The following is an 18040-nucleotide window of genomic DNA, read 5'->3' as shown; positions in this document are numbered from 1 at the left end:
AGCCAGAGCACCTCAAACAGGGTTGTCCCTGGGCGTAGGCAACCCATGCCATCACTGAAGGGGGCACTGCATTGCGCTTACATTTTATAACATTATGAGGTCCCTTCCCAGCCATTTACAACATTGCCAACATTCTGACTTTTGAATGGAAAGTGACTAAGACTTGCGGTCTTTTTCTCTACAGACTTGATCCTCCTATGCCTCCAGCGAGCTGTACTAATATTCACTTCTGGTCAAAAGTTTTTTGAACAGTTTTCAGCAGGGCTAGCATAATTGCACAAGGGTTTTCTCATCATCAGTTAACCTCTAACACAACTAGCTAACACAATGGATCACTGGAGTGATGGTTGCTAGAAACACCCCCAAAGTATTACAGTGAAAATCACTCGTTTCCAGCAAGAATAGGCATTCACAACATTAACAATGTCTAGACTGTATTTCTGATTAATTTAATGCTATCCTCATTGAAAAAAAACATTTTAAGTGACCCCAAACTTTTGAGCGGTAATATCGTGGTGAAAATGTCTAAATATTCACATCAGAAGTAGTAGTGCCGCTAATAAACTGTTTTCACGATTGCACATTCCGACTAAAATAAAATATATTATAATAATAATACTGAAATAAAACTAAACTTGACCTCCAAAGTGTGTCCAAATAGTACAGATTATATGAAAAATATGGAATGCCATTTGGGCCAAGATATTTCTGAAAAAGGCATTGTCAGTGTAAGTATTTCATGACGGAACATTGTAACGTGGGAAAGGCTCTGAAAAGGCAATTCTGTGTTGATTATTCGCTGTATAAACATAAAAAAGTTGTACATTTATCCTCTTCTTCAAGTCAATGCACTATAGGCTAATACTGTTTCTTTTCATATCAATCATCCAAACAGCATTTGGTTTGTAGGTCACCATACACACCAATCCATGCGCCGTGTTTTTTGGGAATCCCACGCACTTCTGTCATCAGGCCTCTGGATCCACTTCAGGCAACTGATGGTCTTTCAAAGTCATGTCATTCTTGTTTCCAGGTCATCAGACAGCCCCAATGTGTGCGCCTCATGTGTTTGTATACATCCTTTGTCTAAACCGCAGTAAGGTGGTTCTAATTCTGTTCAGACACAAGGAGAGGAAAAAACCTTCTCATGTTGAAAATACCAGACAAGTTGCAGAAGTCTGAAGCCAGCCAGACAGATACCATAGCTGTGTTAGTGTTTTATTTAGGAAATAGCTAGCTTGTTCCTAATTGTTTCTAAGAAGAAGGGGAACAGTTCTCTCTAAAGACTATATATATTTACTTAGTGTATTCTTGCCCAATGATTTCACAGATGTCTTTCCTGTGTCAGAGACACTCTGTCTCAGAGACACTCTGAGAGAGTCTCAGAGTGTCTCAGCTTTGGCTACTTGCATAAATAGATGTTCTAGCCCTCACAGTTGTTTCTGCTTTTTATGAACCGTGCTGTGTGTGTATAAAGCAGTAGTGGTTGAAGTGATATTTTGCTCATCTTGGTTTCAGATCGAGATGATAAAGAAGTCGCTGGAGCAGGAAGTTCTGCACTCCAATAATACAATTCAGTAGATCTTCAAATATACTTCACATTACGATTGAGATCTCCATAAGTTTATTGTTATGGACTGAGCCGGGAAAACCACAAATCATTGCGGTTTTGACGCCGCAATCCCGAGCTCTATATTGCGAAGTGGAACAATTGGTGGTTCCAGTAATGGCTTGGCCAGGTGCCTGGTTATTCAAATAGATCTAAATGTGGCAGCATGCATGTTCATTTGCACCATGCTTCAGAAATGTGTTTTCAACACGTGTACCATTAGCCCTTGATATTGCTGCATTCCAATGATCAGCAGGGCAGGTTTCTGTTCCGTTGTCGCACTGTTTGTGGTTGATGAGAGGTTGATAAGACAAATTACAGACTGTCTGTGGGAACAATGCTGCCTGCATTTTCTTTTCTTTTTTTCTATGAGCTACTTCCTCACAGCTTTGAAAAACATTGGCTTCAGGAAATGAAAGAAAATCATGCAATAAATGTGTGAAATGAACGCATTCAAAAAGGGGAAGCCGAGCAAGTCACAAAGGAACCTCCTACGAACGCACAACACGCGGTCTTCAAGACAAGAGTAAGACACCAGCTCAAACGGTGAGTTCATGAATGATTCAAAATACTTGTTTTGTTTGGAGCATATTTTTTTGTGATAGGCAAAGTGGCCAAGTGTGAACTGGAGCGATCAATCATTTTTTTCTAGCTGTACCCAAGTTTCAATGTGATCTTGATTGGATTTGTGCGTATTTGACCTTGTAAGCCAGCGGCTTTATGAGTGGTCAGCATGGCCATGGTGGCCTCTATAACGCTCCAGGGTCAATTCTTTTGTAGGTTTTCTGGTGAGGGGGTCCGTCAGCAGTGAAAACCTTCCATCTGCCTTTCAAGGTGCATTATGAAAGTTTTTATGTGGAAAAAAAAACCTTGATATTAATTTATTATTATTATTATTTTATTTTTCTGGTCTTCACTGCTGACACTTCTCACCAGACAACCTAAAAAAAAAAGATTCTGGAGCATTACAGAGGCCACCGTGATGGAAAGTAAAGGCATCATGCTGACCACCCATTGGGTCACAATTACACTTTAAAGCAGTACTAAGTAACTTATGCCACTGCAAGTTTTGTAGCATGTTGCGTTTTTTACTCATTAATTGTCCGTGAGAGTAAATACTGCGCTGACAGAAAAGACAAAGGGAGAGAGGGATATTGTACATCCAATTAATGAAGATCATTTTCACTCAAACTTGAGTGTAAATACTGTTTAAGTGGCGCTAGCCTGCAGTTAGGTGTGTCCGTTAGCCTGTTAGGTTCTTCTTCGTATATTGGCCCACTTACCAAATCACATGAACGGAAACATAAATTCCACAAGTCTTGCACAGATTGTATATAAATAGTCATGTTTTTGTTGTGACCTCATTTTCAGTATGTGCCACACCACCAGAAAACTCAGTGTTATGGTAAATGAGACTTGTGGTTGACCACAGTAGTGTAGGTGTTTCCCCTTTAACCTGTCGCTGTAGTATCGTGTGCGTTTGAGAAATTACTGTCAACTGTCACGGCCTGGTGCCCTTTAGCCCATTTCCTTTTTTATAAAGGCATTTTGTTTTACTTTTGTATCTTTTAGCATTTACCCACAATATAACACAGTGTCAGCCTTAAAGGTTACTGTATATGGCATTTAAAATCCCAGTTGAAGTGTGATTTAGTTGTGGAAGTAACAAATCGCAGAACTAGATCTCATCATAGGTTTAAGTGTTGTACTACAAGACAAAGAAAGAGGAAGAAGAAGCAGTACTATGGCAGAGGTCTTACACTTAATATCTTTAATGACCTACGTATCTGCATGAAACAATACACCGGCACTAGTGCTAATATCTTCACTGTCACCACTGGATTTGACATTATTATCACATGTAAGTCACAAGATTAACATAAGAAGAAATCCCTGACAAAACAACAAGCAACTTGTATGGAGATATATTGGCCCCTGCCTTCCATCTGAGATTTTGAGTATTTCTCTAAAACATCCAATCCAATTTATCCACTATTTGTCATCATGTTACGGTGCTGTATACAACCATGTGCATGCAATGATTCAACTTTCTTTCCAGATACTTCACCTCCGAGTTGAACAACGATGCTGCTGCAGCTGTGGTTCCTGTGTCTCCCATGTGTGCTCTTTGCTGAAGACAAGTGCAGGTTCAAACAAAGCAATCCCACAAGTAAGTCTGGAAAAATGCATGAAGTAATATCATGAGGTGCAATGTTTTCGGAGTGGATAAACTTTGATGAAATAACAAAATGGATGGAACATGCTTTGTTTAAATGCTTAAGGTGGCTGATGGTTCTGCTGTTGCAGTTGCGATCGGGTGGAGGAGAGTTGTAGCACTGAAAGAGCAGGGTAATGGAGTTTATAACACTGCGTTTATAACACTAGCTTAAGAAGAGGGGCTGTGTTCAAAGCTGACAAGGAAAAAAGGAAAAAGTATTGCTTTAAATCAGTTTACTTTAAAAACATTTGTTGTTTGGACACTGCAATGACTGGCAGTGAACTTTTGATAAAATATTCAACCTGACCCTCCCTCCTGACATGAATGTGAGTGTGATAGTGAAATTTATGAACCATGGATAGGACTATGGCTGCCATATTATTGGGTCCGCACTGGCACTTCCTCTGCCAGTTCCTAACAGATAAATAAAGTTAATTTTAATATCTCCACCAGTTTGCAACAAAGCAATACGAAGAAGCTCCAAGCAAGTCATCTGGGGATTATCCATCGTAGTGGTAGTTTCAATCATATCTCACAAATAGACAAATTCACAATTTGTCAAGGTTCACCACAAGGATCAGTCCTCGGACCACTCTTTATTGACACAAGATCAAGGGCTTTGTAAATACGAATGGGACATAATGACTTCCAGTTTCGCCCAAGCCCAGAGCAAAGACTATTCTAATTAATGAAAATTGGAGCTGAATTAGATTTGGCAACAAGAGCGGGAAGAAGCTCAACGTCCCAACCCTGTCCAGTCAAGGATATTTGAAAGTCTCTACTACAATAAATTGGGTGGGCAGTTGTTGTGTATGACCTGAATACTAATGTCACTACTTTTTTTTGTATTATTGTACTAGGGTAATCAGTGTAGAATGTAGCAAACAAAATGTTGTTAAATAATAGAAATAAAAGACATAGATTACATTCTAAACCACTGTATTTCTTTATCTTTACTTAGTATCATCAGCACTGGATTCCTTGCAATGTTATAACGACTACGATTCCTATTTTCACTGCACGTGGAAGGAGGAGCCGGAGAAATACTCAAACAGGACACTGCAGCTTTGGTTGCAGCGAGAACTAGACGAGGAGAATGAACTAGACGAGGAGTATGAACAAGACGAGGAGAATGAATTGTAAAGTCAAGATTACAAAGTTATGGTATAATATAAACATTTCTATTAAAAATTTCTCATGTCTCCTTCTTTCCCTGCAGAAGGAAGTGCAAACAAAACTCCTCAAACGTGAATGGGACCAAGGAGTGTCGATATAACACCAACGTATTTTCTCCGTGCGAAACATACAAAGCCTTTTTCGATGGCCCACTCAAACTTTGCTCATCTGAACAACCCACGCCACAGAATCTGTCTCAGCTCTGTAAGTCAACTACTTACTACCGTGTTAGCGACTCAAAATAATATGCTGGTTTAAATAGGCTGACTTTGGATGAAACTCGAAGAATTGACAAAAACATGCTCAGACAGTTCCATTGTGTCTCCACAGTAAGGGCGCGGACACCAATCAATGTGACCACCTCCAGCACTGAAGACAGAGGCAGGCGGATCACATGGAGCAGCCCCTACCCACAATCCCCCGCTCTCAACAACAACATCACCTACCAAGTCGACTACAGGCCTCACGGGGGCGATAACTGGACCGTGCGTTTAAGTTCTGATACATTTGGCGAATGTTTTTGATACTATGAACACGTTTAATTCGTAGTGTTTTGTAGACTGAGGAGCTGTCCGACACGCAGATGAAACTGGAGAAGAAGGACTTGATTCCAGGGCATGAGTATGAAGCCAAAGTGAGGGCCCGGGTCAGGCTGAGTCACTGGAGCCACTGGAGTCCCATAGTCTCCTGGCACACTCCGCTCGGTAAAACAACTACACAAAATCCCACAAAAATGCTATCTTTTTTTTAAAGAATTTTCAGGCCGAAGGTCTTATTGATAATGTCAGCAATCAAATTGCCTTCACTGCAAAACTACAAGCTGTTGTTATTAGCCTTATTGCAAGTACTTAACCTTCAGTCCTTGTGCCTTTTGCATATTTTGTGCGCAAAATGGCTACTGCATGGCTGATGAAATGCTAATATTATACGAATGCTTCTTCACACCAGATATAATTCAAAACATGCTAAATCAGTGATTCTCAACTGGTGGGCCAGGTTGTGGCTTGTCATCGTAGGTTAATGGTGGTTCCTAAAGCCATACCACTTGAGAACTACTGTGCTGAATAACGTTATATTGAAAACTGTGACCAAAAGCAAAGGTTCACCACAGGTTGCCAATGCTCTTCTCATGGGGCCACTATTGGTGTATTCAATATCTGAAGCTGGGCCACTTTGACCTGCGTGCAAGTTATAATTTCTAAAGTAATTTCCGAAGTCTGACTTACCAGTCGCCTGGAACACGGCATTACTTATTTTCCCAGTAACTCTTAGCCAAGAAGGTTTCACCGTCAGTTGCATAAGAAAACTGACTGTATGCACATTACGCCATATTAACGGAAACAAACTGCTTCAAGGCTAAGCTGACTTTTCAGTAACAAGCTTCTAATGCATGACAGAGTCCCTGCATTCACATGACATCATCACTTTGTAATGAGCTCATAGTTTTAATATTTAGGTGGGATATGGCAGGTTTGTAGATCCAGTCGCTCACAAAAACGATGTCATTTTCTGTGTGAATTCAAACAATCAAAGACAATGTCAAATCAATAAAATAAGCACTTTCCTGTTCGGACACGCGATGAAAAAAAAAAAAGTTGTTTTAACGCGTGGCTACTCATGTTCAAAAACAGATACAGACGAGGCGATCTTTGCTTATTGGGGCGTATAACCTGCAGCTGTGCCACTAACCTGCGGTATGTTTGCGTTGGCTTAGACCCGGAGCAGGCGCCCCGTGTGGACTGCGTCTTGGAAGGGGAGCGGGAGGTACGGTGCAGCTGGGAGCAGAGCGTGGAGCTGGGTCACTTCATTAGCTACCAGCTGCTCTGTCGCCCCCACCACACGGCCACGTAAGTCAGCACACAGATCACATAAGATATCAACTCTGGAGCAGCACAGGTTTAGAGATGCAGTGATTATTTGATACACTTCAGCCCTGGTTTAGGTCCCAGTTCAAGGTCAGGGTCAGGGTCGGTCTACTCACTGGTTTGTTGTCTGGGTCTAAAGGCCGCAGGATTGCTGTAAGGAGCCACCCGTGACTCAGAGACGTGGGGAGGACACGATCAATCTCAGCTGCGCCCTGAATCTTCCACAGTCTTCCATATCCACTCTGCAGCTCGTCCGCTCGCGCAACGCCAAGTGGTTCAACGCCACGAAACACAGTAAGACATATATCAGAATACTCTCTCACATGCACAATTTACACACAACTTCCCAATTCAGGGGGGAAAAAACAACGTGGGAATTATACAAACTTTCTATTGTGGCTTGGGAGATCAATAGATTTGTGGAAAAACTTTACTTACTTACTTACTTACTTACTACTTACTTACTTACTTACTTACTCACTTACTTACTTACTTACTTACTTACTACTTACTACTTACTTACTTACTTACTAACTTACTTATTTACTTACTCACTTACTTACTTACTTACTTACTACTTACTACTTACTTACTTACTTACTTACTTACTTACTACTTACTTACTTACTACTTACTTACTTACTTACTTATTTACTTACTCACTTACTTACTTACTTACTACTTACTACTTACTTACTTACTTACTTACTTACTACTTACTTACTACTTACTTACTACTTACTTACTTACTTAACTTAAAAACCATGTAAAGTGTCAAAGACGCTTTACATGGGGGATAAAACTTACTTACTTACTTACTTACTTACTTACTACTTACTATTTACTACTTACTACTTACTTAATAATAATAATAATAATAATAATAATAATAATAATAATACATCAGACTTGTATAGCGCTTTTTTGGACACTCAAAGACGCTTTACATGGGGGATAAAACTTACTTACTTACTTACTTACTTACTTACTTACTTACTTACTTACTTACTTACTTAGTTACTTAATAATAATAATAAAAATAATAATACATCAGACTTGTATAGCGCTTTTTTGGACAAGCGTCCAAAAAAGTGGGACGCTTGTCCCATGTAAAGTGTCAAAGACGCTTTACATGGGGGATAAAACTTACTTACTTACTTACTTACTTACTTGCTACTTACTTGCTACTTACTTACTTACTACTTACTTACTTACTACTTACTTACTTACTTACTTACTACTTACTTACTTACTTACTACTTACTTACTTACTTACTTACTACTTACTTACTTACTACTTACTTACTTACTACTTACTTACTACTTACTTACTTACTTACTACTTACTTACTTACTACTTACTTACTTACTTAACTTAAAAACGTTATCAAGCTCTCCTTTTCTTCATTAACTGTGTCACAAGGTGCACAGACTACACGACAATCAAATTATCGTTGCTCCTGAAACTGAACGATTTTCTGACAAATATTCCTATTTTGACGCATAGATAATAATTAACAAAAGCAAAATTGATCAAGTGGTGCGGTCCAAACCGATATGTCTGCCCAGATCACGAAAGATCGAGTTCGAAGTTGGAAGTCGGCTTTGTTGTCAATTTCTTACAGAGCACTTACAGCAAATGGAAATTGATGCACTTATAAATCTATATTTTTCACACACAAAAAACAGTCTTTATCGCCTGATTCTTGTTTCCCCCATAGTTTGAACACTTCCACCCTTGCACACAGTAATCAGATTGACAAAACTACTGTGACGGTGTGACGCCACCTAGTGCTGAGAGAATGTGACTGCGGCTCTCTGTAATTTCTGACATGTCATTATTGTGTGCAGTCCGTCATAACCCCCCGACAGACGTGAAAGTGACAAAGAAGGGGGCCAACTGGGTCGTGGAATGGACCCCGGTAAAAATCCGGGACGATCCTTCATTCACTTATGAGGTCCACTATTACAGCCAGGAGGACAAGGTGAGGAACCCAGGCAGTGATTTCCAACTCGCGGGTCGGGGTCAGAGGAAGTGGGTCATTTAGGTCTATAGTTTCAGAGTGCTGCTCATTCGAAGACTGACATAAATGGACATTTTGTGTCCCTTTTCTACAGGAGATAAACAAGCTTAAAGGTGCATTATGCAACTTTTTCTGTGGAAAAAAGTTGATTTTGTAACCCAGTGGCTGTATGAGTGGTCAGCATGGCGTCTTTACTTTCGATAATGGTGGCCTCTACAATGCTCCAGGATCTATTGTTTTGTAGGTTTTCTAGTTGCGAGGGTTTGTCAGCAGTGAAAACCTTCTAAACAATTGATCCTGGAGTGTCATAGCAACCAATATGATGGAAAGTAAAGACGTCATGCTGACCACTCATACAGCCACTCAGTCACTGCAAGTTCAAATACATACAAATATCAACTTCTCTTTTCCACATAAAAGGTTGCATAATACACCTTTAACCCTATGTCATTGCATTATGTATCTCCAAACTTATACACATTATTCCATTGTGTAGTAACCCATAGGTACAATTACACATTGTTACAGAGTACATTACATGTATATATTTGGCAGGTACAGTGTATTAAGCGTAGTGCAAAAATAAAGTCTTGCCAAATGGCCTAATTTGTGATATTTTGAGGAGCAACATTGGATTCATGGAAAGATCCAGATGGATTTATTTTGTTGACATATTTGAAACAAAAAATCAGGTTGATTTTGGATGTATGATTTACTTACTAAATCTGCACATATCATATCTTGTTTTTGGATTTGAAAGCTTAAATAAGGAGAATTAGATATCATCAAATGTTTATGTAAAATTAAAAAAATAAAATACTCTTGTGTTTTGTCTGCAGTGTCACATCATAGTAAACCATTGTAGCGATCAAAGCACATATCAATAGTTGTTAGTACGTCAGTTCCTGATGCATTTGCCAGGTTTATAATCTCCCCAACTTTTATCCGAACATGTCTAACAGAATAAGGGGAACCTTCACAGTGACTACCCCTACGCCAACATCCCGGCGTCATTCCTGGTCCCGTCCCGCAGGTATTGGGTCAAAGTTCGCTCCAAGTTGAAGAGTCCGTTTGATGGTCCTCAGTCTGACTGGTCATCTCCTGTGGATTGGACGTCCCAAGCAGGTACCACAAAAACACACGTTCATTTTCATAAGCTATAGCTGAGAGATTGTTTTTAGTTTTAATTTAGTAGAAGTGCTCTTTTTTCCACTCAAATAAATGTACAGATTCAGGAAACTTTGTGTTAAAAGTATCCATTATTAAAGGGGCTAGATGCAAGTTGGCCATTTTATACTCACTGCTGCCACCTCAGGTCTTACGTGTAACTGCAGTTTCTATATTAAGCTCGTGCATGATGGCAATTTGGACCGCAGTAACACCTTTTTGAGTGACAGTGCAGGATTTTACAGGCAGTTGTGGTGAATAGGTCTGCACCTTAGGACATTGCTGGAACATGTATAAGGAGGAAAACATTTAACATTTTTAAACTCCTTACAGTCCCTTTAAACTATGAACTTGGAGACAAATCTGTAGTGGAGAAAATGACCACTGACATGTGTATTCATATCATGTTTGTATTACTTGCTCAGCCGAAGTGACTGGGAACAGCTGGATCCACGCCTTACTTGCAGTTGTTGTGGCTGTCATCTTCTTCACCATCTTCATCGTTCCTACCTGCAGAAAGTGAGCTTTTTGTTCATTTGTGATTGCAATGTACTCTTCCAATGTTATAAGTAGGACTGCTTAACACTGTATGAGAACAAAGTGAGGTATCCGATAACTGTACTGAAGACTATTGCGGTAACATGTTATTGCAATATTGGACTAATTTTCTTGACAGTGTCCAAATCAAACTCAAACAATGACTGTCCCCACCCTCCCCGCCTTCCCGACCTGTGGCCCTGGTGCATTTGGTTCTTTCTCTTACAGTGATAGTCTGTAAGATTGCAAAGTTTGGAGAGAGTGAAATGTGACAATAAACAAACTCTCCCCGTCCCCTCCTGATTGGACCTGATAGGCCGGTTCACAGGAAAATCTCGTCTCATTGGTCAAAGTGATGGCACCGGGTATTCTGATTAGTCACTGAAATCAGCAAAGGGAGGGACATACATTACATTATGATTTAATATTAGTTTCTTTGCGTCAATTTGCAGGCCCAATTGTACGCAATATGTTGCATTTGTAAAACATTTCATTACAGACTATCACTTTAATGGGATATACATTTTGTGTCATTCCACACAGCGGCATCAGGTATCGGCAAGGGTCTATATGTTTGATACAAATTTCCAAATAGAAAGTATACACATTTTGAGTTTACTCATTATTTGGTTGTTGTTGGATCCCCAAACCAGCCATAGTATACATGTGGATGTATTCTCACAGCCATATTTTCTTCCTTCTCTTGTATATGTACTTAGGAGAGTTGCTCTGTGGGTGGAGTCCGTCCCTTCTCCATACAAAAGCAAAATCATATTGGAAATACAGGTAAGATAAAGGCCATCTTGCTATTGAAATTATGAGCAAAAATACTGTATATTTGTATTGGATTCTGGGCTTTAGGTTCAAAAGGGGGTTGGGTCTTCAAAAAGATTCACTTTGGCTTTTTTGTATCATGGGGAATCAATAGAATTTACCACAGACCAGTTATTCATTTGTCTTTTTTTTATTTTATTTTTTTATGTATTATTGTAGATTGAGTGTTTGTTTTTTTTCTTTTATAACAATTCATATCATTTTTGCGTTTGTTCATGCTCAAATTCGCCTAACACTGATTTTGCCGTGTGTTGCAGGTGGGGCAAAATCCCGAGGTAATCGTGTGTGATGAGACATACCTCTGTAAAGTGATGGACATGGACCGCGTGTCGACATGGTGTGTTCCTCTGCCACGAAAATTTCCAAATCCTTTTTCCTCCACCGTCTTCATGCCGTTCCTTTGTAGTTCCACTCCCGTGTCCCTCTGGCCGAAGAAGGAGCTCGACAGCCAGACCGAGGAGGCTGACGACGAGGGCATCTGGAGCTGTGAGAAAGTGCCTGTGTCTCCTCTGGACAAGTCTTCAATGAGCTTCACTGGACCCTACATCTTCTGCCAGGTCAGAGCCTCTACTGCTGCTGATCTGACAATCTGGAAAGGCTCCAGTTTAAACAGTTGGAGAGGAGGACGGACTTTAATTGCTGTGCGAGGTTGCAAAATGGTTTAAAGAACAGGCCACCGTTTTTTCCACACTGAGATATGTTCTTATCTGAGCTTAGACGAGTTGATGCGTATCTGTCTGGTCTTTGTGCGTGCGCAAAAACACCACAGATGTTGTTGATTTTAGCCCCTCCTCCTCTCCTCTATGGACCCAAACGGGGGTGAAGTTAGAAGCGACCAAGCTCTTCCACGTTTTCTCAATTTAAATACGGTTACGTGAGTAGTTACACAATCCAAGTATAGTGCTTCTAAGGTATTATTACACCTTACAATATAGTGCCCCTTCTTATCCGCTTAGAAAATCAAGATGTTTAAGTTTGTGTAACTATACTTCGATCGTGTAAACGCTCACATATTTAAATAGGGAGAACGTGGAAGAGCTTGGTCGCTCTTCATTTAATTTAGATATATTCTAGAAATGTTGCAAGTACCTGCTGAGCTAATCAATGAGACGAGCTGTGTGCTTTTATTTTGGCGTGCCGGATCGAAACAGGAAGTCACTTCTTGGGCGGCATTGTTTTGATTTGAAGTTATACATAGAGTCAGTTCTTTTAGAAACTTTCAAAGGACAATACTTGACATTACTTATTATTATTGAATGGAAAAAATTATAATGATAGGTTCAATGTTCCGCATTATTACATTTTTTACAGTGAAGCCAACAGTCCCACCCACTTCCGGTCACATGTTGGGAGTGTCATTCATTATTATTTTTTATTTTTTTTATTCAAATATTAAGAGTTTAAAACGTTTCATAGCATGACACCAGCTAATCATACCATAACTTATGGAAATAAAACATATGATTTTAAATTGAATATGGAACTAAAAATGTATAAACTGAAAAGTTATTCAGTATTTTAAGTATTAAGTGTTTTCTTTCTTAGCTGTTGTGATGAAGTGTTGAATAGGAGAAAGAAATTAGCCAAATTAAACGTGCATGAATTTAAAAACAACACACAACCATAAACCTGACGTTTGTGCCTCAGCCCGTGGAGTCAAAGCCGATGGAGGAGGACGTCTCTGAGCAGGCTGAAGCTTCCTGTCCAGATGTGGGATGCCTTGTCCCCGTGTGCACTGCTCAGTCTGAAGAGGGGTACGTGCGCCTCCCCAGCCCCACTGCGTCCACGTCTATGCAGTATCAACAAAGTGAAAGCAGCAGCAGCAGCAGCAGCAGCAGCACTGATGAACAGAGCAGCAGTCACACAGAGGAAGACCAGCACTGTCCGACTAACGGCTCTGAGGCTTCCTGGCCACAAGGGGGCGCCATGCAAGGCTCAGGGTACTGCCAGCTGCCCACGGACTTCACACAGACTCAGCCAGTGCAAGACCTGAGCTGAGACTGTTCTTCCTTTTTTTCTTTTTTCTTTTTGTATTATTATTAATTATGTTGCTCTTATTTAACGTAAAATGCAGCTATTTTCCATTTTGTATGAAGATTTACATACTTCTTTGTACTTCAGGTGTGTGTTTTTGCACGGGTTTTTTTTATAACTTGTCTGTATCTCCGGAAAAAATGGGGATATCCATGTAAATAATGTTGTAATTATATGATACTAAACAGCTCGACTACACAATGCAAAAAGAAACCATAGCATTTCACTCACCAATCACGTGGGCTCGCCGTTCGATGGTCCATGTTGTTTATCCGTGATTATTTACACTGGCTGCTGGTTCAGTCAATAACCAAATAAAATCAGCCTTTCTATGTAAATTAGCTGCAGTTTCCTAAATGTCCACGCGTGTCGCTACAGCACAACCCGCCGGTTGAGGAGGCTTTTACTGTCTGTCAGGTGGATTGATCGGGAAAGTGAGAGGACAGAGCGGGCTGCCAGCTGCTGGGGTCATGTCAGCATGTTTGCACACAGGTGCCTGACTTAGAACCATGTTGTCAATGTTGTAGCCTATGTGCTGCCTAATGTAAGAGAATGTTGCGTTTGTTATGGAGAGCCTCTGCCAAGTTACATGGGAGAAGCTTTGGTTTATGTGCAGCAAATGGCGAATACGGTACATTTGCGACATCTGGAATTCTCTTCCTCTTTCATTTTTACATCTGTTTCATCTGTTTCTTTTGTTTTTTGCTATAAAGTCTTCTGTGCATGACCTTTGCAAAAAATATGTTCCCATTCTGTGACATGGTTTTCTATTATTTATCATCCATATTATCTACATCTGTCAAGACAGAACAAAGCTGCCACCCCATTTATATCAGGCACATGTGTAGCACAAGTGATGCATAAGTCTTTTGTCTCTGTACAGGCAAAAACAATGTAGGAATTTCAGGCACGCTGATATCAACTTCCTGTGTTTTGGCCCATCGCTAGGTACGACTTCCTGTCTGATGATCAGGACGAGGAGCCGTTTGTCATATAACAACCTGATGCCCAAAGAGACACGACCATTAATTTGCCCTGACAGGTAGTTTCCCAGCCATTCTCACTGTGTCAAATGTCTTCTTGTTCAGGAAACGGTGCGGCATCTCAAAAGTAAAAGGCTCACAAACAAGTCGTCATGGGATATAAAAGCTGAAACGGATCCAGTGGAAACTAGTTTGAGGACAGCCGGAGCTTAATGAGAGGTGGTGTCTCGTGTACAGCGCATCCGTGTCCTTTTGCCGTACATAAAAACAGGAAAGTAAACGTTCTGGAAGGTGTAGGAGGTGCGTGGCGCCACACCAAGGCTTGTGTAATCTCCTGTCAGCGGCCTGCGCAGTTTCCTTGTTGAATCCCAGTGCATGTTGACGTACTCCTTGTGCTCTGAACTATTAAACAGTCTGGTACTGTACTACAGACCATGGATCTTCCTCCGGTGCATGCTGGCCGGGCCAATCACAGCGACGGGAGGCTGGCTGGAAGAACGCACCAAAGGCCTATTAACACTAAATCAAAATAGCCATAAAAAATAAATAAAAACAAAGGTGTGCAAAAGTGGATCAGAAGCAGAATCATTCGGACTTCTTTTCTCACGCTGCATTCTCTCATTTAGCCCACATATAAGTAAGTGAGTGCGCCGCCACTGTGGGCCAACCTGACTGGGATGTTTTTGGAGGTAGGGGAAGCCTTAGCACCCGGAGGAAACCTGGCTGGCTGCCTTCTGACACCTCTGAAACAGTGCTCCGCCTCCTGGGTTTGTCCCTGTTTCAGAGCGTGGTGTCCTGCACAGCTCCCTCCGCTCCACAACAGTCTTTCACCATCTTCTGGGAGGAGCGCAGCAGATTAATATAATCCGTTTTATTCTCCAGAGAACGAACATTAGCCAGAAAGCTAGTTGGGATAGAAGATTTGTGTGGCTTAGCTGCAAGTCTTTCCCGGATACCTCCGCGTTTATCCCTTTTTTGTTTCATGTAGCTCCTCTTGTGATGCCTCCACTGTGCTGCAGGTGTGGGGGGGCTTTTTGTTTCTCTTCAATGTTTCATTCATAAGCTAGCTGTTTGTTTACTTTTTTTTAAATTTAAAAATGGGTCCTTCATGCCTAGTACAGACTCTATATCTCTATCTGATTTGGAGCCCTGATACTGTAATACACTACACACTAATTCAAATGGTAAATCAGGGGCAACACGGCCACAAAAAGCTACATTCTATTTTCTTGCTTGGACTCGTTGTTTAGCTGTCTTGCTAAATGACCCCTCTGGTATGGCTCATGGATTGTCGCTGGTTTCATTAAAAGCCGCTCCATTGTACTGAAGCGCAGCCCAGAAGAATTCTCTCCATCGAGCATAATGACGCTTCAACAAGAACACCTATACTACTTCCAGCTGCTGTGCATTTCAGGGTTTGTTGTGGAAAAAATATGCTGCCAACTTTATTTGTTACTTTGGAGCTTATATAGAAATGTAGTGGAGTATTAGATTTATCTTTCAAATGTAGTGCAGTACAAGAAATGAGTTCTCAACACTGTTTAGAACAGAGTAGGTCCTGTTTGTTTATTTCAGTATTCCTATTCAGTACAATATTTCCGATTTTTATTTTTTGACCCCGTATTTGTCTCGCCGGTAAAGTGAATTGCGTGTTTTCTTTGCCCTCTGATCAATCACTGTCGTTTGGGCTTTCCCATAGGCCTGGCATATGCTGAGATGCCTGATTTAACACACATTCAGACACTCTGGTGGACACATCAGTGGCTCCCCCCATCACTCCCCCTTTGGCCCTCCGTGCATCAGCCATATGTTTCAATAACGTTCACTCACTGGTGTGTACAGGTGTTAAAGAATAATGGGTGATTTGGAAGGGCAAATCGACCCTTTTAACATGTTCAATGTGCGATATAAAGAGATATTTGGGTAGGAATAAAGCGTGAATTTAATCTTTTAGCTGATACAGGGCTGATTTTTTCCCGAAACTTGCAAGCCATCACCACATAATGTTTTCCCATCACTGACAATTCGATGAAAGACTGTGATATGCTGCACTCTCGATATTCACATCATGATTAGGCAGGGGCCTATACACCCCAAAGGCCACAGCTTTAGAATAAATCAGTTAAACTTTATCGTTTTTGTTGGTAGTTGAGCCTACAGCTTTGTCATTTTAATGCTGTCGTGTATGAGCGCACGTTTGACTGTAAAAATCAGCATTTTTATACGACATAAAAGTCATGACCAAAAAGAGAAGACCCCAGGTACAAGTGACTGATATGAGTTTCCTCTGAAGAGTGACTGGGCGTACTTTTAGAGACAACAGGTTTACCCGGAAGGAGCTTAGGGTAGAGCCACTGGTCTTCTACATTAAGAGGAGCCGGCTAAGGGACTTGGACATCTGTTTCGGATGCCTCGTAGACTTCCCCTGGGGAGGTGTGCTGTGAATGTCCTGTTGAAAGGAAGAATAGACCCAGAAAAAACCTCGGACACACTGGAATGACAAAATCTCTGGGGCAGACTTTCCACTTCCCAATAACATCTTGGGAAGTGTGCATGGATGAGGAAGTCTGGGCATCTCTATTGCTGCTTCGAAGTGATTAGTAGTAATAATAATAATAATAATAATAATAATAATAATAATGCATTAGTCTTATGCTGCGTTTTTCCAGACGCTCGACGTCGCTTTACAATTTTGTGCATTATTCATTCTTTTACTCTGTGATGGTAAGCTGCGTATGTAGCCACAGCTGCCCCAGGGGTAGACTGACAGAAGCGAGGCTGCCAGTCTGTGCTACCAATCATTCACTCACAAACTACATTCACCCAGGCATGAAACGGTCTTCCATCCAGGTACTAACCAGGCCCTTCCCTGCTTAGCTTCCGGGATGTTCTGGTTTTGGCCTGGTTTTGTTTCATGTTGACAGGGGTGTCAATTACAGTGATATTACTGTCAGTAAACATTTAAAGCATTTTATAGATAAATTCAACCTTAAGTTTTCAACACCTGTCCACTTAAATTTTAAACAAACTGTTGATTGGAACGTCGAACCAACCAAAGACTTTACTTTTTGGTGCTAGGATGCACATCAAGGTCTTTCTCTACCCTTTCCATAGTATCCGAGTCACTATTCACTTTCTCTGTCATGGTGCGTGACCTCTGTGTTTCTCACAATCCTCCAGGCCTCTCCGCCCTCCTTGTGTCCCCATGTTTGATGCTTCCAGGGGGCGGAACATTGCCTGGACTCTCGTTCGAAAGCTGGCATGCCACCTCCATGCTGAATTTGGAGACGCTGTGCTGTTTGGAGCTCATATGTGCATGCGAGGCCGGGCAGCGGGGCAACGGGAAGTGGTGCATAGTTACCCCAACATACATTGTGTCTGCATTGTCCAACGACTCAATCTGTAATACCATGCAGTGTGGGGCAGACACACTTAGACTGAATCCAAATCCAGACAGTCTACTACAGTGACAAGCCGCTGTGCGTTTCGGCTCCTTCATGATGAGTTTCAAAGCTTTGCCCCATCTGAGCGCAGTTAAACAGGCTGAGCAGATAATTAACAGATGGAGCCATGCAGCTGGGTGCTGAGATGAG

The 18040-nt window shown here is 41.1% G+C and overlaps 1 protein-coding gene across 1 annotated transcript; it reads left to right on the top strand.

Moving 5' to 3' along the window:
* Positions 1-2109: 2109 nt before the first annotated feature.
* On the top strand, positions 2110-13448 carry csf2rb (colony stimulating factor 2 receptor subunit beta). The gene is made up of 14 exons (XM_079565264.1): positions 2110-2155; positions 3669-3779; positions 4789-4966; positions 5047-5207; positions 5334-5488; positions 5563-5707; positions 6718-6850; positions 7008-7162; positions 8684-8907; positions 9855-10017; positions 10491-10578; positions 11316-11382; positions 11688-11987; positions 13078-13448. Exons 2-14 carry the CDS (start codon positions 3695-3697, stop codon positions 13426-13428), a joined length of 2205 nt encoding a protein of 734 aa, XP_079421390.1. The 5' UTR covers positions 2110-2155; positions 3669-3694; the 3' UTR covers positions 13429-13448.
* The last annotated feature ends 4592 nt before the right edge of the window (positions 13449-18040 follow it).

This window comes from Gobius niger (genome assembly GCF_951799975.1).
Source record: "Gobius niger genome assembly, chromosome: 10".
In the NCBI taxonomy this organism is placed as follows: Eukaryota; Metazoa; Chordata; class Actinopteri; order Gobiiformes; family Gobiidae; genus Gobius; species Gobius niger.
This window is presented reverse-complemented; position numbering and strand designations above follow the sequence as displayed.